Below are 23709 nucleotides of genomic sequence, written 5' to 3'. Positions count from 1 at the left end.
AGCTGTATATCTGATCATCTCACTCGCAACTCACACTTTACCAATGATCTGATTTGCAGGTGCTCTTTTCCCTTTCTCTTCCTGGAATCTCCCAAGTACTCCACAACACTTTCACCACAGTTACTTCATTAACTGGCTATCTTGTTCTCTTTGTAAGGGTGACCGTCTGCCAACTAATCTACACTCGTTAAGAGAGAGAAAGCCATTTTACCTGTCCCACTTTCTGTGGAATAAAGTCCTGGTCAGATGTATTAGAGTAGCTGCTTTCTGTCTAAACAAAAGGAAACAAACTTAAATGGTCCCTGCAATAATGTGTTAAATTACCCATCATATTCCTACCTAAATTTAATATCTGCACTGGACAACATATTTAGCACTGCCTTTTATGCTTAACTTGAACAAGAAAAAAAATATTCATTTAAAATATGAAATAAATGTCATAAAAACCATTCTTATATAATTTTTGCTATATGGAATGCAAAAACTTTGAAGCTCAATATCTCAAAACTGCTCAGAATGCAGACAGAACCTAATAATTCCAAGGGGAAATGTATAAAATTCCCAGACAGCAGGTGACTCCGAGCAGGATCCATTTACAAAAGGGCAAATCCGAGTTACTGTCACATCCTTTTACTGCTCTTATACAGATCCAGTCTGGGCCTGGTATTCAGTGGGCAGGAACAACAGTTGCAAAAACGCACTTGACCAGCTTAAACCAGCTCATGACCAGCTAATGACCAGTATAGACCAGCATAAACCAGCTTCAAAACATACCTAACCAGCATATGCTGGTTTTTTCAACAGGGTAGTCGGCTTGGAGCTTTTATTTCTCTTTAGATCGGTATTGAATCGTAATGTTAGCTAACTTGTTATCAGAATTCATGCTAACATACATTATGACGGTCAGTGGCCTGATGTTATGTTATTTAACTATTTTTAATCGATTCAATTATTTATTTATTTTTCTGTTAAAGTTTGCTTTGTGATAATGTTAGTGACTGGCTAGCATTAAGTTAATGCTTAAGCTAGTAACCCTCGTTTATATCCTATAATTTTTTTGCCAATTCTCCGACCCACTATCCTGGAGAGTTTAGTTCCAACCCTAATCAAACACACCTGAAGCAGCAAATCAAGCTCTTCGCGAACGCTTGAAACTATACATGCAGGTGTGCTGAAGTAGTTTGGAAATAAACTTTGCTGGACTGTGGGTCGCTAGGAGCAGGGTTTGAAGGCCTCTTGGAACTGATGCAGTAACTTCATGTGCTCAGTGAACTCCTCAGACTCCAGAGGGTTAAGAAAATGTATTTTCTTTTTTTTTCTTTTTTTTTTTTCTTTTTTTTGTCTTTAAATGCTTCCTTAACTCTTTTTGTAACTGCTCAGCTGCACATCCTAACACTTTTGAACAGAGACTCCTGTGGCTGAAATGCCTCACAATAGGCCATAGTTTCACTGGCCAATACATCAGAAGCTGAGGAGTTGGAGGAATGACTCAAAGATTTATGGTACATTTTATTATTATTTTTATTATTATGTAACGCTACTTCATGTTTGCTGTAAAGATTTACTCTATGCTTATATTTTGACAATTAATCAAAAGAGAATAATACATTTTATATTCTATATTTTTTTGTCTTTTCAGATATCTACTCTGACTGCCATTGGAGCACAAAAACACCAAGAGAGTCACATGGAACAAACTTTCAAGTATATGGTATAATACCAAGAAGTTGAGTATTAGACATCTTTCTTAAGGTGCATCTTTGATTAAACTATCTCTTGTGTGCTACTTGTGTCATTTGATCTTGCGCTCTCTCACCTAAGGTGAATTTTGTGACAATTACATGATTATCAACTGTTTTGATTTAAATGAAGGCTAAAAAAAAAAAAACTATATTTTGTAAAATAGTCCAAATACAGATACTACAACTTATCTTAGGCAACTTATTTCTTCTTGGTCTTTTGTTTGCAGATGCATCTTGGAAATTAAACAGCACAGCACGTGTGAAGTGGTTTGGATTTCCTACCCGTCCTGCATGGTACTTGATCTGTTTACAGCTCATCATATGAAATTATTTTTTGATTTTTTTTTCTTTTCATTTCTGTGCAGCTTTTCAGCAGAGACTTAAGTGTTTTATATAAATTCTGATTTGAGTTCTTGTGCAAAAATTATCAAAATGAAAGAAAATCCACAGTGGCACTGTTCTTGCATTGTTTTATGTATTAATTTGTTTTAATATGCTAAATAAATGGAAGATGGATTAACAGATAAAGCCCTTGAATATGTCAAATGTACTCTTGTGTCTAATTTTATTTTTAATGTATGTTTACAGACAGTGAAGTAGTGGCTGCTGAGTTAGCACAAACACTAGATTATCAGGTGGTATTTTAGTGTAAAAACATTTTCAATGAAGTGAATGTATATACACCTAAATCAGTATTTTCACCTTTGTTTTCTAATAGCTTCATGTGAAAACAGAAAAAAATAATGCCATAAAGACAATAAGATATTTAAATTTTAAATATGTATACTACTTTGTGTGTGTGTGTGTGTGTGTATACAAAATGAGCTGGCCCAGATCTGGCAGATCCACATTTGGGCCAAATCACCTTAAAGGAATCCGCATCTGGTCCAGATGAGCAAAAACAGATCTGTGCCGGTACTGGCCTGTTGTGCCAAAAGACCGTGGCCCAAGTCCACTGAGCGGATCTGGCTCAGAACTTACGATGCGTCTGGGCCAGGTGATTTTTGCTATCTGTGGTATGTGGTACAGCGGACAAGGTTGAAGCCAAATGGAAAAAAACGATGAGATAAATGTTTCTGTCAGCATCACCTTATATTGCCCAACCATCGGCTTGGTGTGTCCCTGAAGTACTGTAGTTTCATAGGCATTCAATGGGTAGTCAATTTTGGCCTTACACCCAGAAGTGAAACAATTGAGAAAATGGACCCCATCAAACAGACCTAATTTACATAAAACGGCCTAAAGCCTTGTGAGCACCAGCATTCCTAGACTCCATAGATAACATCATCACCAAATGTTTTAAGCACCACCTGATCACTACCACTATAGACATGTAAACATTCACAGACAATTTGAGTCTCAGTAGAAAGATCAAAGACTGACAAATTCCCCTCAATGGAAACTATATTGAATCTAATTATTAAACGGATGCCGTGTCAGGACTTAGAATCAGCAGATCTTAAAACGATTTTTAGATTTGTATTCCCACAGCAACAAACAAGGTAAGACAGGAACTAAACACAGGAACAACAACACTGGAAACAACTGGAGCAGAAAATACACTTCAAAATAAAAGTCCAAATAGCTAAAACAAGAAACAAAAACCAGGGAACATGTAAAATCTATGACCATGTAAATGTTTGTTGTGAAAGTGAAAGACTTGTTGACAAGTTTTGAATGTAGAAATTATCTGAAAATAATAACAGTTTTGTGAGATTTGAAGAGACATTTGTGTGCATATCGACTTTAGAATGAGGATTTACAATTGTGTGTGTGTCTGTGTTTTAATCTGACACAGAGACACTGAAGAGTTTACTGGAGATTCATAATCAACCCTAAATCCAGCAAAGAGGGGTTCAGTGAATGTGGTGTTGAGTGTGTGTAAGTGTGTGAGTGTGTGTGTTTCAGAGACGCTGTAGAAGGACAGAGTGCCAGCCGACACATCCACATACACTCCTACTCTTTTAGAGGATGAATGAATGGCAGGTGTGTGAGTGAACTTCTTATTGTGACGGACAGTGAATCTGTAACCAGAGCAGTCCAGACTCCAGGATTTGTCATTCCATCCAAAAACACTGTCACTCACTCCTTTCCTGCTGATTCCTTTATATGAAACTGATATTTCAGCACATCCATCCCATTCAGCCTCCCAGTAACAGCGTCCAGTCAGACTCTCTCCACACAGAACCTGAATCTCCTTATTGAATCTCTCTGGATGATCAGGATAAGGCTGGTGCTCTTTCACACACAGCAGCTTCCTGTTCTCATCAGACAGAATGAGTTGAGTGTTTGCTGTGTTTGGATCCAGTTTGAGATCACATGAATCTGAACACAAGAAGAGAGAAACATCTGTACCCACAAAACAACAGTCACTATACATTGTACGAGTGTGTGTGTGTGTTTGAAGTATTTGTGTTTAACTATAGTTGTGAGGGCCAAATGTCCTCACTTATATAGAAAATTATCATGACAACCATCTAATGAGGACACTTCATGTTTCTATTTAAATCTATTGTTTTACACAGGTTTCTGTGAGGGTTGCGTTTAGTGGTAGGGGTTGAGTTAGGAAATATAATACATCATTAATCTGATATAAAAACAATGGAAGTCTATGAGATTTCCTCACTAGTATAGTGAAACAAACGTGTTGGCGTGTGTATGAGTGTGTGTGTACAAGTTTGTACACAGAAATGAGCTAAACACTTAAAAAAAAAAAAAAAAAAAATACTACATAAGGGTGAGGGTTAGGTTATAGTATTTCTAACTAGCTTAACATTAAAACAGTAGTAGTCTATGCAATGACCCATTTTAGATAGCTATGTAAATGTGTGTGTGTATGTGTGGTTCAGGTACAAAATGTCTCCACAAGGATAGTAATACCAGAAATTTTCGACCTTGTGGGGACACAAAGAAAACAGCTTATAAATCATTTTAAGTGATGTTTGAAAATGTAAAAATGTAGAAAGTTTTCTGTGATGGGTAGGTTTACCAGTCTGTGTGTGTGTGTGTGTGTGTGTGTGTGTGTAGACATACACTTTCGTAGTCCTGCTGTCATCATGATCTCTCCTCCATGATCCACACTATAAACACACAAACACACATTAATGCAAATGTGCATCATGCACATCATGCACACAACGTTCAGTATGTCAGTATTAGTGTCAGGCATACTTGAGTAGCTGCAGTGAGCAGTTTGGATCCTTCAGTTTGTCAGAGAGAAGTTTGAATCCTGAATCTCCTGGGTGATTGTAACTCAAATCCAGCTCTCTCAGATGTGAGGGGTTTGAACTCAGAGCTGAAGACACATAACCACAGCCTTCCTCTGTCACCATACAGCCAGACAACCTACAGAGTGATCAAAGCACTCATCATCTACAAAACACAATCAACGCTCAACAGTTGAGTGAATATCATTCATAGTGTAGATTTATACAAGAGTTCTCTTTATTTGTCTCACATTTCATATTTCTCTATTAACCACATCAAAACACACTGGATTTTCATCAGCAATAATGCAACTCAATCAAGTATATCAGCAGTAATTTAATAATAAACACTTCAGAAATGTAATCTTACATGCTGTTCACATTTACATTTATATGAATTATGGTGTTTCTCTGTGTTTCACTGATATTTTACTTGTTGAGTTTTTAAATGTGCTTTGATTCATCTACTGATAAAGAGTGTATGTGTATGTATAGGCCAATTCACACTGCACCGACAGAGGTTAACAGAAACTTCGAGTTTTGTCAGATCAGTGTTTTCCCGGAGTCTGTTGGCATCTGTTGGTGTATGTATGTGTGCGAGTGTGTGTGTGTGTGTATGTGTGTGTGTGTGTGTGTGTGTTCATTACTTAAACATCTTACAGTGTTTTTCACCTTTGGCTACTGACTCTACTTTAAGACATTAAGGCTCAATTTTCAGTAAAGCAGCTTGGAAAGCACTTGGATTGTGAAAAACACTGCAAATAAAATTGACTTGACATTGATTTGTTTTCTTTCCTTTTATTTCAACAAAATTAATGAAACTGAATGTGTAAATTAAACCTCAATATCTGCAGCTGACAGTTTGGGCTCTTCAGTCCATCAGAAAGCAGCTTCACTCCTGAATCCTGCAGGTCATTGTTACTCAGGTCCAGCTGTCTCAGTACACAGTTTGAGGATTGTAGAGCTAAAGACAAACTCTCACAACACTGACAAGTGAGATTACACCCAGACAGACTGAAAAAGAGCAGAACACACACATCAACAGTCACATCATCTACAAACACACATCAACATTATGACCAGCTGACTAAATAATGTCTTATATGTTCTTAATACCTTAGTATCTGCAGCTGACAGTTTGGGATCTTTAGTCCATCAGAGAGCAGCTTCACTCCTGAATACTGAAGGTCATTGTTACTCAGGTCCAGCTCTCTCAGTACACAGTTCGAGGACTGAAGAGCTGACAACAAACTCTCACAGCAATGAACAGTGAGATTACAGATCGACAAACTATAATAACAAAACAAAAGTGATTACACACTGATTAAAATGAGCACTGAGACTGGAGTGACATTTAATTAATGAATTTCTCTTAAAAAAATAAAACTATGTCCCCTCATTGTTTTCCTTCATACTGTACAGTATCGCTGTCTTTGAAACTTTCAGTTTAATGCAAAACAAATATATATAAAATATTTACCTTTGTTTTGGTGTGTAATATAGCTGTTTGTGCATGTAAACAATCTGCAAAGTTACAAAGCAAAAAGTCCACACCAAAAAGAGTTAATCTCTCCAACAGGAAAAAAAAAAAAAAAAAAAAAACTGTTCACAAACTGCCTGAACTGCTTATTTGTAGTCCTGCCATTATTTCTTGACTTGGCTACGTCAAAATGTAACACATTTGCATAATGTCCGGTCTGCTGACTACTTTGTCCCACCCTCTATCAAATGCAGTTATAGCAGAGGCCATGAAGAGATGGTGTTATCATTATGATAAGAAGATGCTTACACTGCAAAACATATGGTAAACAGAGTTTCCAGTTTTGACACTAGAGAAAATATATGGTGAGGCCCATCCACAGTGGTCTCCTGTCCACTTCTTAAAAAACAACAGACTGGAGTCAAAAACAAAATGGTAAAAAATATGATAAATAATAGTGACATGTATGGAATGTATTAACCACGCCTTGGTAGATATACTGTACCACGCCATATATACTGTATATAAGCAGGTACAAACACAGATGCTACAGTTGCTCAGCAGACCATCTCGGCTTTATGTTTCTGATAATAAAGTCTGTCTTCTGGCATCAAAACCCCAAGATTTTGAGAATGATTTTACATATAGGCAGCAGAAGTCATGACAGTTGATACTTGTTCCTATGCAATGGCTAAAGTCAGCAAAAAAGTCAGCAGCAAAAAGATCTTTTTTTTTTTTTTTTTTGCAAATATATGGAAAAAACTACCAGTATTATAAGTGAACAAGGTCAAGTCAAATCACCTTCATTTATACAGTGCTCTATACAATACGATTGTTTCAAAGCAGCTTTACAGTGATAACAGAAAAAATATATACATTTAGGATGTTGTTCAGATGAAGTCATTTTAATGTTGATTCTGTTCCATTGTAAAGATCATCAATTTTTAAATGAGTAAATTTAATCTATAAAGCAGTTCTGCAAAGAATGGTGTCATCATCCAGCTCAGTTCAGTTCTCATACAACAGCATCTGTACAGTCAGATCAATATTATGTGTCGTCAACTAAGCAAGCCAGAGGCGACAGTGGAAAGAAACCAAACTCCATCAGGTGACAAAATGGAGAAAAAAACCTTGGGAGAAACTAGGCTCAGTCGGGGAGCCAGTTCTCCTCTGGCCAGCAAACAAACAATGTGTGGTTATGATTCAGGCCGCATCACGAGTCAGAATTCAGATTGGGACTGGTAGCATTCAAACATTCATCCAGTTCCTTTTGCTTGAAGATTGATTCATCACACCGGTATGGAGCCAAAGCTGGCCACAGGGTCTTTGCGAAGGACCTGTCTAGTTCTTGTGGTCTTTGTTGAGGATTTGTGCCAATGGCTCTCATGTCAAAACAATCTCTGTTGGATTAATTTCCTGTCATCACTGTAAAGCTGCTTTAAAACTATTTGTATTTTAAAAAGTGATAAATAAATAAAGGTGACTTGACTTGATGACTAACTGATGACGAAGACTTGACAGAGCAGTCATCAAGTGTTAGACAGTATTGTAGGTTATTAGGTGTAGGTTTTTGGTCCAATAATTAGAATCTCTGTTTTTTTTTTTTTTTTTTTTTTTCCAGAATTAAGTAGTAGGAAATTCTTAGTCATCCATTTTTTATATCAACTATGCATTCCGTTAATTTTGTGAATTGGTAAGTTTCGTCAGGGCATGAAGAAATATAGAGCTGAGTATCATCAGCGTAACAGTGAAAACTAACGCCATGCTTCCTAATGATATCTCCCAAAGTTAGCATGTATAGGGTGAAAAGCAACGGTCCTAGTCCCGAGCCTTGCAGTACTCCGTACTGAACTTGTGATCGCTATGACCCCTCTTTATTCACTGCTACAAATTGACAATGGTTAGGTAAATATAATTTGAACCATTCAAATGCAATTCCATTAATGCCAACATCATTTTAGAGTCTATTCAAGAGAATGCTGTCTGTCTATATTGTCAAATGCAGCACTAAGATCCAGTAATACTAATAGAGAGATACAACCATGATTGGATGATAAGAGCAAATCATTTGTAACTCTAATGAGAGCAGTCTCAGTACTGTGATATGGTCTAAATCATGTCTGATACCATTAAACCATTTCACCATGGCTGAAATCCTTGCAGATACCATTTCTTTCTAAAAAAGGAGCATAATTGTGAGGATACTTGCCAGGAGTGCAAAATAATCAATCGGTAACTTATGATATTTTGAATAGAATAAAAGAATGCACTCATATTCAGTCAAGTCTGCTGTGGTTTATTTGTGTTCATACAGCTGCACTGTACAGCGTCCGTTAGGGCTCTTAGTCCAAAAGAAATATTGATTTATTCTCACGTTTGCAAAATATTTTGTCATACACAATCTAATTTCTATTTATTTCGCACTGAATTATGCAACCTGAAGAGCCTAACCCTAACCCTTACACAGCACTGTCTGTTCTGTTGCGGATTTGAATTAGAATAGAGTAGAATAGAATAGAATAGAATAGAATAGAATAGAATAGAATAGAATAGAAAGCCTTTATTGTCATTATACTCATGTTCAAAAACAAATATTAAACAGTTGCTGAAGGACAACTGTAAACTACAGCAGCCAGACAGCAAGAGACACATCACTGACTGCTGTCTGCATCTCTCTAGGCAATTCAGGGTGGACTTTAGTAACTACACTAATTACTGTCCTTACAGTTTAAACATGGCCTCACTAACATACTGAAAACAAATAATTTAATTTATTTAATAAACATTTATATCACACAGGATCATATTTACCGTATTTACATTCATTGTGATGTTAAAAGAGGATCAGCTCCTCTCAAGGTTTTTCTCTGCACTACTTAAACATCTTATAATGTTTTTCACCTTTGGCTGTTCACTCTGGCTTTAAGACATTAAGGAACACTTTTGATTAAAGCAGCCTGGAAAGCACTCGGATTGTGAAAAGCTCTATGAAATTAACATTGACTTGACATTGCTTTGTTTCCTTTCCATTCATTTCAACAAAATTAATGAAACTGAATGTGAAAATCAAGCCTAATACCTTAGTATCTGCAGCTGACAGTTTGGACTCTTCAGTCCATCAGAGAGCAGCTTCACTCCTGAATCCTGTATGGTATTGTTACTCAGGTCCAGCTCTCTCAGGACAAAATTCGAGGATTGAAGAACTGATGACAAATTCTCACAACACTGACCAGTGAGATTACAGCAAGAAAGACTAGAAGAGATAAAATAATAACATTAATAATATTAAACAATAATAAAAAATAATCATGTTGTGCAAATATTAGGGGTGTGAATCGTCACTGCTCTCACGATTCGATTCGATTACAATTATCATGTCAACGCTTCGATTCGATTTGATGCCATGATGCATCGCATCCTCAATTTTCAATAGTACTGCACATGGCTACATTTTTGACAATGATTACAAGCAGACAGATATATGAACTCCTTTTTATTTTATCTACTCCAAGAAAGTACACTTCCTGAATGTAGCAAACATCAAACAAAACCTAAGCCTGAACACAGCAGATGACAGGAGCATTTAGAATGAATAACACTAGTAAAAACTAAAAGTGCGTGAAACTGTCAAGTAGTGTACTTAAGTTATAATAACGCTCATGCACACTTACACCATTCGCACATGCTCACTCGCATGCACACGCTCGCACACACACACATGCAAGCACATGCTCACACACACTCGCATGCACATGCTCTCTCTCTCTCACACACACACACAGTCGCACACACGCGCTCTCTCTCTCACACGCTCACACGCTGTAAATGTTTAAATAGTGGGTGCATTTTTTATTACTCGCTTTTGTGTTTCGCCTCCCTCCACCATTTTACGCCAGCGCGAGAAGCACATATGCGACGAATGACGTCAGAGAAATGTCAGTAGGCTATGATTGATTATGGTCTATTACTGCATCGATGCAGAATCGCCCACATCTGAATCATGATGCATCGTAGAAACAATTAATTTTAACACCCCTAGCAAATGCATGACTGCTTTTGTGCAAACAAACATTACTAACATTGTAAGTGAACTTCAAAGATCACTTAAAATCACATTAAAATAATGAAAAGGAATGTCATGATTCCCTTAAGCTTGTTATTTAGAAAAATAATCGAATTTAGACAATAGTCAATAGTTAATTTTAAAGCTGCTTGACTCATTATAAACATGATTCTTCATCTGTTAATTATCACTCACAGAGCTTTTCTGCAGTTTATCACAGCTGGTACCAGTCTTCTTTTACCCTCATCTGTTGTGTTGTATTTCTTGAGGTCCAGCTCATCCAGCACCTCCTCCGACATCTGAAGCATGTAGGCGATTGTTGAGCAGTGAGCAGAAGAGAGTTTCTTCTCTGAGCGTTTGTCTGATTTCACAAACTCCTGAATCTCTCTGGACAGAGTCTGATCTTTCACTTCCAATAGACAGAGGAACAGATTGATGGATCTTTCAGTGGAGAGTCCATGTCCATCCTTGAGCTTCTCTTTAATGTACTTTGTGGTTCTCTTGATGCTCTCTGAGCTGTTCTCTGTGTGTGTCAGTAGATCCTGTAAGAGTCTCTGACTGGACTCCAGTGAGATGCCCAACAAGAACCGCAGAAACAGATCTAGATGTCCATTCTCACTCTCAAGGGTTTTAACTACTGCTGATGCTAGTAGGTCAAACAGAGGGTCTTCAAACCTGTAACATCTGACTTCATACAGAAAAAACTGATGTGACTCCATTTTCTTTGATAAATAGCAGTAAAACACATAGAAAGCCGCGAGAAACTCCTGAACGCTCAGATGAATGAAGCTGTAGACTTTGCTCTGAAGAATTACATATTCCTCCTTAAAGATCTCAGTGCAAATCCCAGAATACACTGAGGCATCAGTGACGTCTATGCCACTCTCTCTCAGGTCCTCCTCATAGAACATCAAATTGCCCTTCATCAGCTGTTTGAAAGCCACTTCAGCAAGTTTCACAATCACTTCTCTGTTGGATTGCAGGAGTTTCTCTGGATCTCTCTCTTCATACTTCTGATTCCTCATGTTGATCTGAATCAGCAGGAAGTGGATGTACATTTCAGTCAGAGTTTGAGGGATTTCTGCATTCAGATCTTCTTCCAGGAGCTTTAGAATCACAGTGGATGAAATCCAGCAGAAGATGGGTATGTGGCACATGATGTAGAGGCTTCTTGCTTTTCTGATGTGTGAGATGATCCTGCTGGCTTGATGTTCGTCACTGATTCTCTTCCTGAAATATTCCTCCTTCTGGGGCTCATTGAATCCCTGAATTTCTGTCAGACGGTTGATGTATTTGTATGGGATCTGATTTGCTGCTGCTGGTCTGGAGGTGATCCAGATGAGAGCAGAGGGAAGCAGCTCTCCTTTCATTAGCTTTGACATCAACACACCCACTGATGAAGTCTCAGTCACATCAGAAATCACTTTATGAGCATCTGAAAACATCAGTGTGATTCTGCTTTCATCCAGACCATCAAAGATGAACACAACTTTACACTCCTCATAAATCTTTGAGTCCAGATCTTGAAGTTCAGGATGAAAGTCCAGCAGAAGTCTGTGAAGACTGTACTGCTGATCTCGGATCAAGTTCAACTCTCGAAATGGAAGCACAAACATGAAATCTACATCCTGATTGTCTTTTCCCTCAGCCCAGTCCAGAATGAACTTCTGCACAGAGACGGTTTTTCCGATTCCAGCGATGCCTTTAGTAAGAACAGTCTTGATTTGGTCTTTCTCCTCACATCCTGGTTCAAGTGAGGCTTTAAAGATGTCATTGCAGTAGATTGGAGTGTATTGTGAGTGCTGTGTTCTGGCTGTTTTCTCCATCTGTAAAACCTCATGTTCTTCATTCACTCCTTCACTCTATCCCTCTATGATGTAGAGCTGTGTGTAGATCCTGTTCAGCAGTGTTTCATTATCATGGAGTTTCACCCCTCAAATAATCTCTCATACTTGTTCTTCATGCTGGTTTTGTGCTGGTCTTTAACTCTTTGTAGTTCATCATTCATTGGTTGAGGAGAATCTTGGTTTCCAGTCTGATCATCTCTAATTGGTATCAAAATACAAACATAAAAGCATTTATATATATATATATATATATATATATATATATATATATATATATATATATATTTTATTTATTTACCTTTATTTTACCAGGAAGTCTCACTGAGTTTAACACTCTGGAGTCGGAGGTATCACCGGCGATACCACCTCGGTTTTTTTCTTACCAGTGTGAAAGAGACTCAAAATACTCTGTCAATGTTGCACATACAATTAAGAGTGATACACCATTTTAATCTGTTGAATATCTTCTTTTATTTGTGTACACTCAGAGTAAAAACAAAATGTTGTGCTTTTTGTAAAATAAAGAAAACAAACATGATGCGTGATCTCTCGTCTCCCTCTGAACGAAGTCCAATCTGATAGTTCTCAGAAAATGAAGTGTAACTTAGTGAATACAAATCACAAAAATTTGACTTATGTATTTATATACAGGTGCTGGTCATATAATTAGAATATCACATTAGAATATCTGTGCACATTTAGTCCACAAATATCTCAGTAAAAGAAGAGGCATATCATGTGACATTCCAGGAACTAGCAGGCTTCCAGAGATCGCTTTAACATACAGATAAACACTTTTGAAGATAATAAATACATGATTATATAAATACATATATAAATACATTATATAAATACATTACAGGTGCTGGTCATATAATTAGAATATCATGAAAAAGTTCATTTTTTTATTGTAAATTATTTTTAAAAATGAAACTTTCATATATTCTAGATTCCCTACATGTAAAGTAAAACATTTCAAAAGTTTTTTTTTTTTTTTTTTTTAATTTGTTGATTAGAGCGTACAGCTAATGAAAGTCCAAAATCCAGTATCTCAAAATATTAGAATATTTACATTTGAGTTTCATTAAATGACCATCCCTACAGTATAAATTCCGGGTATCTCTTGTTCTTTGAAACCACACTAATGGGGAAGACTGCTGACTTGGCAATGGTCCAGGAGACAATCATTGACACCCTCCACAAAGAGAGTAAGTCACAGAAGGTCATTACTGAATGGGGTGGCTGTTTACAGAGTGAAATATCAAAGCATATTAAATGCAAAGTTGACTGGAAGGAAGAAATTGGGTAGGCAAAGGTGCACAAGCAACAGGGATGACCGCAAGCTTGAGAATACTGTCAAGTAAAGCCAATTCAAACACTTGGGAGAGCTTCACAATGAGTAGAATGAAGCCGGAGTCAGCGCATCAAGAGTCACCACACTCAGACATCTTCAGGAAAAGGACTACCAAGCCACTTCTGAAACAGAAACAAAGAAGCATCTTACCTGGGCTAAGGAGAAAAAGAACTGGACAGTGAACAGTGGTCGAAAGTCCTCTTTTCAGATAAAAGTAAATTTTGCATTTCATGTTGAAATCATGATCCCAGAGTCTGAAGGAAGACTGGAGAGGCACAGAATCCAAGCTGCTTGAAGTCTAGTGTGAAGTTTCTGAAGTCAGTAATGATTTGGGGGGGCCGTGATGTCTGCTGGTGTTGGTCCATTGTGTTTTATCAAGTGCAAAGTCAATGCAGCCATCTTCCAGGAGATTTTGGAGCACTTTATGCTTCCATCTGCTGACAAGCTTTATGGAGATGCTGATTTCCTTTTCCAGCAGGACTTTAGCACCTGCCCACAGTGCAAAAACCACTTCCAAGTGGTTTGCTGACCATGATATTACTGTGCTTTATTGGCCAGCCAACATGCCTGACCTGAATCTATGGGATATTTTCAAGAGAAAGATGAGAAACAGTCGATCCAACAATATACAGATGATCTGAAGGCTCAATAGTGCCTCAGCAGTGCCACAGGCTGATCACTTCCATGCCACACTTCTCTGATGCTGTAATTTGTGCTAGGAGCAAGTCATTTGCTGTAATATGTGCTGCCGACCAAGTATTGAGTGCACAAATGAACATACTTTAAAGAACTTGAACTTTTCTGTTTTGCAAATCCATTTTTTGATTGATCTTAGGAAATATTCTACTATTTTGAGATACTGGATTTTGGACTTTCATTAGCTGTACGCTCTAATCATCAAAATTAAAAAAAAAAAAAACCTTTTGAAATGTTTTACTTTACATGTAGGGAATCTAGAATATATGAAAGTTTCATTTTTAAAAATAATTTACAATAAAAAAATGAACTTTTTCATGATATTCTAATTATATGACCAGCACCTGTAATGTATTTATATAATGTATTTATATATGTATTTATATAATCATGTATTTATTATCTTCAAAAGTGTTTATCTGTATGTTAAAGCGATCTCTGGAAGCCTGTTAGTTCCTGGAATGTCACATGATATGCCTCTTCTTTTACTGAGATATTTGTGGACTAAATGTGCACAGAGCACCCTCCGGCTGCAAGTATGAACTGAAAACACAGTATCCAGCGTTCACAGTGATGACAATAAATATTGAATAAATATTACTCCTCTGTATAGAAAATTGATATAAACATATGAGAATCCATCAATATTTCTCCAAATGTGCATGCTTTCAAGCATATTAAGAAATTACGGTCAATATCAAAATGTGAAGCTTGAGTCTTAGATCTTTTTAATGATGTATAGTTTGTCAACTAAACATTAACATTTAGGCTACATAATATAACAAATATATTAGCCTACATGAAATGCCATATTTTATAGTATATTAAAATAGAAAACCATTATTTGGTTAGAGACTTAAGACTTTTTAAAAAAAAAAATGTGTCCAATATTTTGACTGGTACTGTAATTTAACATAGGCCTATACAAAATTTTCTTCACATCATGTGCAATAATATGTGCATGCATGAGATCACAAAAATCACGTTTTTGTTTTTTTTGTCAAGAGTGGGCATTAATCCTGTAATCAGCATGATCACAGAGGGTTTTTTCACAGCCTACCTGACTGAAAGAGCTCATTAATATGCAGGTCATTACAGGTCCTTATGCGGATCTTTTGTCTTCTCAGGTGTGAATTACAGTATTATTCATGATGATTCACGCCTCATCATTTTTGTTTCCTGACAAAAAGTGTCTTATATGAACGAGTAGGCAGGATAATTTTTTACATCATTTTGAAGCAAAAACTCTATTCTACGACCTCCAGTACCAAGAAGTTGTGTGAACACAGATTTAATATTTTTTTTGTCCTTCTTTCAGTGACTTAAATTTTTTGTTTTTTCAATAACCACGCATAAACGTTATTCCTTCAAAAACACAAACATGTACATACATGTTCTTTACATATTACTGTAGCCTAGTTTGTGCTGAATACAGTGTAATGACACTTTTGTCATTAATATGTTTATGAACAACTGAAAAAAGCACAAATGTCAGGACATGTCAAAACTTCTCCAGGGCCCCAAAAATCCTCAGACCCCAGAGGGTTAAAATCTCTTTTACAAGAGAGACCGGGCCCAGGTAGAAGCCATACAGTAAAACAACATTTTAAAATACAACAATTACACAATATAACAGAAATATTAGAACAAAGTTTCCTCTCAACAAAAACAATCACAATCCTCCATTACAACTGTCTTTATGATACCTTTAAATTCACCAATAGGCACAAATTTTTCTAGTTTTATTTTTTTTTTGCAAATTAAACATGCAATAAATAAAACATGCAAAGAACAGAAAATCTTTTAAGACAGAAGTGTCAGTTTAACAGACTACGGTTATATGCATGTCTACAGTCAGCCGGAACCGGAAACACTTCCCATAACACCTGATGTACTCGTTACATCATAAGAAGAATGCGATCTATGCTAATATTAGTCTAGCTTATCCTGAGGTTTACACCAGTCCGCATCCAGATCAGATGGAGGACCTGCCCCTAGACACAAACACAACACAACCCTGAAGTGTCAGCAGAGACCGTGTCAACTGGACTCTCCCCTGTGAAGGCTTCATCAAACACAACAAAAGTTTTTGCCTCTGTACAGATGGAAACGTTATCAAAATAATTCCCGTTCGCACAGATTCTAAAAACTTAAAAGTAATTGGCGATGTCACTTTGTAAAGAAAGAGTACACGCCCGCGCACATACACATTCAAACGCACATACCTATAGACTAAACATGTAATATGCATGTGCATGCCATCAGCGTTTTCACAGATTCACGTTTTTGAAGTTTACACGGAGATGATAATGGTATCGTTTTCAAAACTCATTTTCAAAAACTTGCACTTTGAAACCTATTTCAAAGTTTATGTTCTCAGGCCACCAAAACGCCACTGTCGTATTAATGAACGGCCAGAATGCATTCAAAGTTTTCTGTTTTCAGTTGGTGTTTGTCATGTAAGCGGCCCCTAAGTTAACACTCTGGAGTCGGTGGTCGCGCAGACGATACCACCTTGCTTTTTTTCTTATCAGTGTGAAAGAGACTCAAAATACTCCATCAATATTGGACATACAATTAAGAGTTATACACCATTCTAATCTAATCTGTAACTTAGTGAATACTAATGGCACAAAAATGAGACATATGTTTGAAGAAATGTTGAAATGTCAGGTTTTAAATCATGTAAGTCAAATCGAAAACAAATATTCTCTGTTTATGTAATCTGTATGAAAAAAGAGACATGTCAGAGGATGGCGAGTCATCTCATTATCCGCCAATGCGGCCACACCCACAGACCGCACTCGGAAAAACGCATCAAGTTTAGTCAGTTTCATGTACTTTTGAGCATGACTGGTTTCACTTTCATTTCGAGGATCAGCTAGATCGAGCTGATGATTGTGAACATTAACAGGCTCTATAATATAATATATATAATATATAAAATGCCATAGAGGTAACATGAATGTTTAGACGCTTTGCATCACAGAAATACATTATATTTTAAAGTATATTAAAACAGAAAACCATTATTTTCAATTGTAATAATATTTCACAGTATTGCTGTTTTTTTCTGTATTTTTGATCAAATAAATGCAGGCTTGATGAGCATGAGACTTCTTTCAAAAATATTATAAATAGTAATGCGTCCAATCTTTTGACTGGTACTGTAATTTAAAATATAATAGGCCTATACAAAATTTTCTTCACATGATGTGCAATAATACGTGCATGCATAAGATCACAAAAATCATGTTTTCTGTTAAGAGTGGACGTTATATTAATGTTAATACAATAGCTGATATGATCCTGTTATCAGCATGCTCACAGAGGGTTTTTTTCTTTTATCTCACAGATTTGAGAATCATAGTGACCAGATATCGGTCTACACTGGACTGCATGCATACGATACTGAGATCACTGACTGGAAGCAGGAAAGTTTTTTTCTTCTTCTTCTTCTTTTTCCTCATTGCAGAAACACCAAATGCCAGGTATGTGATGTTCACATACATCTTTGAACAGGATTTATTTCCAGGTATAACTGTGTACTCAAAATGTGTCTTTGACTCTCATTTATATAGTTAACTATGTTTTAAATAAACTAAACTATATAAGAATTATATAATTATATATAAGAATTATAACTATATTTTAAATAAGCTAAATCTCTAGACTAAAATATACAAATCCCAAAAGTCTTGTGAAAAAACATTTAGTATGCATTTTGAGGCCTTATTTCAGTAACTTATTTTTTTTTTATTTTTTTTTTATTTATTTTTTTTTTGCTTTTTCAAAAACCACGCACATATGTAATACTCTCAAAAATTCAAACATGTAGATACTTGTTGCTTACATATTATTGTAGCCTAGTTTCTGCTGAATATAGTGTAATTAGACATTTGTAATTAATATGTTTATGAACAACTGAAAAAAGCACAAATGTCAAAACTACTCCAGGACCCCAAATCAGCCTCAGACTCCAGAGGGTTAAGCTGGACAATAATTTTTTCTAGAACTGCTGTACAGCCAAAACAATCTTTGTTGCATTAATGTCCTATTATCACTGTAAAGCTGATTTGAAACAATCTCTATTGTAAAAAGAGCTATATAAATGATGGAGACTTGACTTGACGTGACAGTATAATTGCTTTCCTGACATATCAACTTAAGATTTTGGTCTCCATTTAGGCCTGTACATTCTTTTAGATTTATCTTGCAGTATAAGTAAACATTCACACTGTGTACTGATTTTACTCATACTAGTTGCATTAGAGCAGTTAAATCACTAAACACACGTTGATAATTACCTGGGGTCAGAGGTCACTGCTTCATCACTGAATGTAGGAGGAAGATTTATAGATTGATTGCTCTTCAGAGACACGCAGCTGGGTTCTGGCGATGAAGTTCTCTGACTCCCCCTACTGGAGATACTAAGATGTAATAATTCATATACATCTTAACACTGTAAGTAACACAATATAATTAGTTCAGATGATCTCTGATGTTGTATAAGTCAGTCTGTTGTCTCCAGTACTGGACAGTGTCTCACCTGGTGTCAGAGGTCACTGCTTCATCACTGAATTTAGGAGGATGATTGATGGATTGATTGCTTTTCATAGACACACAGCTGGGATATGGAGATGAAGATCTCTGACTCTTCCTCATTTCAAAGACTGACTTGTTCCCTGTATATGGAATGAGTGACTACTTTATATTAATAATATATTTACATTTATGCCTTTAGCAGTCACCTTAATTTGAAGTGATTTACTGTGTATTTAAGCTAAACATTTCAGCACATTCCCTGTGAACTTCAATGATATGAACACAACAAAAGCATCAATTAATCAAAAATGAAGTTAATTAAAATATCTATTTTTTCTAATTTTATAGATAACAAGTTAGTTCACCTAAATATAGCTTCAGTGGAAATATATTTATGTTTTTGGTAAATATTAGAAAATCCCTGACATTCTTTATAGTTTACTCCCTGATGGCAAATAATGAGGGAGTGTCACAGAAATGGAAAAGTCGCTATAATGTCTCTTTAATGACTTTATTTCAGATTTTCACAGATGAACAGGAATGAAAATCAAACTAATCCTGTTATGTTTATTTTTTAACTTTATCTGTCGATATCTCATCTATTTTGTGGGCATTATAGTTTTTGTTCTTTTTATCTGTGGTGGCTCATCACGTGAGGCAAGGGAGGCTCGGTCTACCCAAGATTTTAGGAGAAAAACAGGAGAAGAACCATTTAATGTCAATAAAATTCCTAGTTATTCATTTCATGTCTCAGAATGTGTATTCCATGTTTGTAATTTCACCATTGTAACACCATAAAATATTACTGAAATCTGAACCATTGCTGCTCTTTCCAATGAATCTGCCAATGTAATTACAATCTTTCAGAAAACTGTGAGTATTGAGTATTTGACTTTCAGTGGTTAGAGTGTTGAGAAGAAAAAAAAACATGGAGGAGGCTAACCTCGCTTTGTATATGAAGCGATTCTCACAGAGACATAAATTATGTGATATTTGTTTGAACTGCATTATCTACATTAATTATGGCAGTTAGAGAGATTGAATATTTAATCACCATTAAATGTACCAAGCTGTCATTCAAGCAGAAGCTTTAAATTAAAAATACAGGACGACTCGACACCTAAGCTTGACTTCAAAGGCTACATCAACAGGGGCACAACTGCACATTTGCTGAGGTTTGCAAGATCAGTTGTATATTCTATCCTCTAAAACTTATCTGCCAAGTCAATGACAGCTTTTGTAATTAAAAAATGATATCTAGATAAGGTAATTTACTCACATATTGTCAGCAAACAGACGAATACAATACATATCTTCCACAAAAGATGTTTACTGGCAGGTAAGAGAAGGAAACAAGCGATGCAAGCAGGTGAGTGACTGAGCTCAAACACTTTGTAGCAGTGATGGGAATAACGTTACTTTTTTAATCAAACAAATTACTGTTTCTCCCGTTACAACGCCGTTACCATTACTGACAATAAAATGTGGCGTACCTATAATTGAGCTCACTGAAGTGGTTTTCATATGAGTAGGCTCTCTCTCAGCCATAGGACCAGCAAAGTTTTTTCTCTGGTGTAGTGACGTCTGGTTCGCGAACGAATCGTTCTTTTTAACAGGTTCTTTTTTAGTGAACCGGTCGAACCAGTTCATCAAATCGGACTAAATCGTTCCAAACAGTTCGCGTCTCAAGTCAGCACTGATCCACAATTTTTTAAAGTTACTCATTTTCGGACATGCCTGACAGTCCCTCTGACCCGAAATAAACTAATATCCCGGAGTATATAGTTACTCCAGTAACTCAATCACAGCATGAACAGACATGCTGTGCTGAGAGAACTGATGAGAACGAGCTTTGTGTGTTGGGGCGGGACACGTGCAAATTGATGATGGCTGAAAGCCTATGACACAGGAGAAAATATGGAATGTTCTTACAGACATGGTGGCTGGAAATATTGCCCTTCTAGTGTCGGCATTCCAAAGGCGTGCTGTTGCTTCTCCTTTTGACTTGTACACTCCTGCCAAAGTGAGCAACCCAATGTAGGCTTCAAGTCAGTCACCTCAAAGTCTTTCCAACTGTCCCCATGCACACGCCTCCCCTCTAAGTTTGTCATTTCAGGTATATTCTTTTCAATTGATGGTGTAGTGAAAAACTCAAATGCTGATTTATATATCTGGTGGGCCCTGGAAACATTTTGATGACATTAGCAGCACCAAGTCTACCCTGCCGTTCAAGTGGGGCGCGGGACCATAGTAACTTTTCATTCTTGGCATTTAATGATTCTGCTGGTGGTTGAGAGACAACAGGAGGGTCAACCCTCAATATTATCATCTGTCTCAGACACATTCTCCTCTGTGTCACTATCACTGTCAAAGAACTGTGACAAAATCTCATTGACAGAAAATCTTTGCTTAGAGGTCATTTTCAATTGAGAGAGCATAAAGAGAGAGCCCACAGAGCACAAAAAGAAATGGTTTAGAAGGCATCTGTGCAAGCTTTCATATGTTTGCTCCTCCCCTGTGTTTGATAAACCACGAGACTTATGTTTTCCCCACCCCCACAGCACGGGAAATATCAAAGTTCTTGTAAGAATTAGGTTTCCCCCTTCCCCCATGTCATGTGAACTATCAGTGGTTCTGTTAATACTATAGGTCAGAGCCCTAAAAAGGGACATTTTTTGAATATTATATTGAATATATAACATTATAGTGAATATTTTAAGATTATAGCATGTTATAGTGACCTCAATATCACTTAAAACAACCAAAACAAATGTGTGTAAAATATTGATATTTTCTGTTCTGAATTTTTCCCTCCTCTATTCATTTTAGTCATGTAACTAATTTAAAATGCTAATCGAGTCAAATAATAAAAAAAAATCATTATTTTTCTTTAACATTTTATTAAAAAAGTTTTTTTTTAAATAGAAGGATGTTTTTTCTTCAAGTAAAATTATATTTATATTATCTTGCTGAAAAATGAAAAAAAAAAAAACACAAAACATTTTAAAGCATTTAAGCGAAAACCCCGGACCTCTACAATTAAGTGCCTGCATGTTTAGTTAAATTGTAGTGTTTGGTACAATTACGATCTTATAAAGACATAGAACAACATCATATAACTACATAACACAATGTTAAAGGCTGATAACTGAACTTACTGTGATATATGATCCTTTATGAGGGTTTTAAACATCCAGCATCTTTACAGTAATGGTAAACAGTTTTGGTCTGAGCTCGCTTGACATGTTCAGGGCGCTTGAGAGCTGAAGACCTGCTGAAGGACCTTTAGTGACTCTATTAAGTGCCTGATTAGAAAACATGCACATCACATATGTCGTCTTAACTATGCAAGTGACTTTTAAATTATATGGATAATGGTAAATAAATCAAGCTATGGATTGTGAAATTATCCTTACTGAACCACTTTCAAATCAGCACGTTCCAGTGCAGTAAAGTTAGTTTTAGTTTTACTTTTGATAGCCGCTGCATATTCGCCTAGGCTGCTAACGGGACCATTTGCAAATTCCACTCACAATCCAAAAATATAAACACCCAATCATTAATTTAAATGAATAATATATTTACTAAGTTATAGTAAATGCCTAGTGGGCAGACTGACTTACTGTATATGAGCTTCTGCCAATATTTCACTTGTACAATACAAAATTATTTAAAAGAAAAAAAAAATACTGTAACTCACCGTAAGGTTTTTTTAATGTTTCAATGGTTGTGATTATCCCTAGTGACCAAACTGACTTACTACAAGTGGAATTTTGCCTATACCACCCTTAATGTATATACAGTGAATGATTATTTTTAGAATTGTTTTCACTGTAATTCAAGAGGAACCTACTACAAGCTTTGGAATTTTAACATGTCTGTTTTTAAATGTTAAAAGTCATTTTAATCCATAAAAATTATACATTTTAACGCAGTTGGTGAAATTGGCAGACGTTCCCTTAGGCATCATGTGCCATGGTAGAGTGTCAAAGCATTCTCAGGTATAAATATGCAGTTATAACACACATAGCTGATTTTGAATTAATATTTCATGTCAATAGACAATGGTTACATACTGTTAAAACTAATCATGGTAATATCTCTGTAAGACTGCTGATGTAACCCCTCCGGTCCTACTCACCCCACTCTGAGCGGGATTTGAACCCGGGTCTCTGGCATGGCTCTCTAACAAGGAAGCTAAAGGCCGCAGTCAGTCACTAGAGCTCCTCTTGAAATCAAGAGAGTGAGGTTTACATGCACAGCTCTTTCTAGCCTACGTCTGTTACACCGACTCTATAGAACAGTGGAAAGGCAAAACAAATGTCCGGCAAATATAAAACCTAAAACTAATTTTACTGTGCTGCATGAGCCTCTCTGAAAACAATATGATGTATAACTGTTTACACGAATAAATCCACCAATATATCTCTATAAATCTCTATATATCTCCTTACAATCTTCTACTGAGAGAATAAAATATTTATAAGAGTTTATCAATGGATTATGATGTGATTAGTAAATAATGAGGTCAACTATGTTTGAAACTGAATGCATAGCCACGGGAATGTATTTTGATCGGGGGGCAGGGGGTCCGGTCAGCGCAGAGCCGCAGGAGTCACGTGATGAGAGTGAGGCGTGATGACTGACAAAACTATGGAGGAGGCAAAAGCACAAGAGAACTTTTATTAATACAAGTTCCATTTCTCAGTTTAAAATAAGTGAGTTTGTTGTGTTATTAGGGCCAAAGACTTGAAAGGGCAAAGGCCCTATTGTTTT

General features: G+C 36.4%; 1 protein-coding gene across 2 annotated transcripts; it reads right to left on the bottom strand.

Moving 5' to 3' along the window:
• Nucleotides 1-3199: 3199 nt before the first annotated feature.
• On the bottom strand, nt 3200-22369 carry LOC127517950 (NACHT, LRR and PYD domains-containing protein 12-like). 2 transcript variants are annotated; one of them, XM_051904190.1, is made up of 10 exons: nt 22092-22369; nt 18938-19092; nt 18696-18809; nt 10687-12536; nt 9508-9681; nt 6065-6238; nt 5789-5962; nt 4914-5087; nt 4776-4822; nt 3200-4067 (listed from the first exon to the last, which is right to left on the bottom strand). In XM_051904190.1, exons 4-10 carry the CDS (start codon nt 12315-12317, stop codon nt 3502-3504), a joined length of 2940 nt encoding a protein of 979 aa, XP_051760150.1. In that variant the 5' UTR covers nt 12318-12536; nt 18696-18809; nt 18938-19092; nt 22092-22369; the 3' UTR covers nt 3200-3501. The 2 variants fall into 2 exon arrangements, with proteins under 2 accessions (XP_051760150.1, XP_051760159.1); XM_051904199.1 differs by lacking the exons at nt 18696-18809; nt 18938-19092; nt 22092-22369 and adding an exon at nt 12637-13091.
• Between the last annotated feature and the right edge of the window lie 1340 nt (nt 22370-23709).

Source organism: Ctenopharyngodon idella, chromosome 1, assembly GCF_019924925.1.
Source record: "Ctenopharyngodon idella isolate HZGC_01 chromosome 1, HZGC01, whole genome shotgun sequence".
NCBI lineage: Eukaryota > Metazoa > Chordata > Actinopteri > Cypriniformes > Xenocyprididae > Ctenopharyngodon > Ctenopharyngodon idella.
This window is presented reverse-complemented; position numbering and strand designations above follow the sequence as displayed.

Bases quoted from the DNA above. Each gene is read 5' to 3' on its own strand.
- LOC127517950 (XM_051904190.1), bottom strand. From the start codon at position 12,317: ATGGAGAAAACAGCCAGAACACAGCACTCACAATACACTCCAATCTAC. The intron at 9,682-10,686 runs GTGAGTGATAAT...TATCTCTTCTAG, and splicing joins ATAAACTGCAGAAAAGCTCT to TCTTTCTTGCTGTAATCTCA. The intron at 4,823-4,913 runs GTATGCCTGACA...GTGTGTTTATAG, and splicing joins TGCTCACTGCAGCTACTCAA to TGTGGATCATGGAGGAGAGA.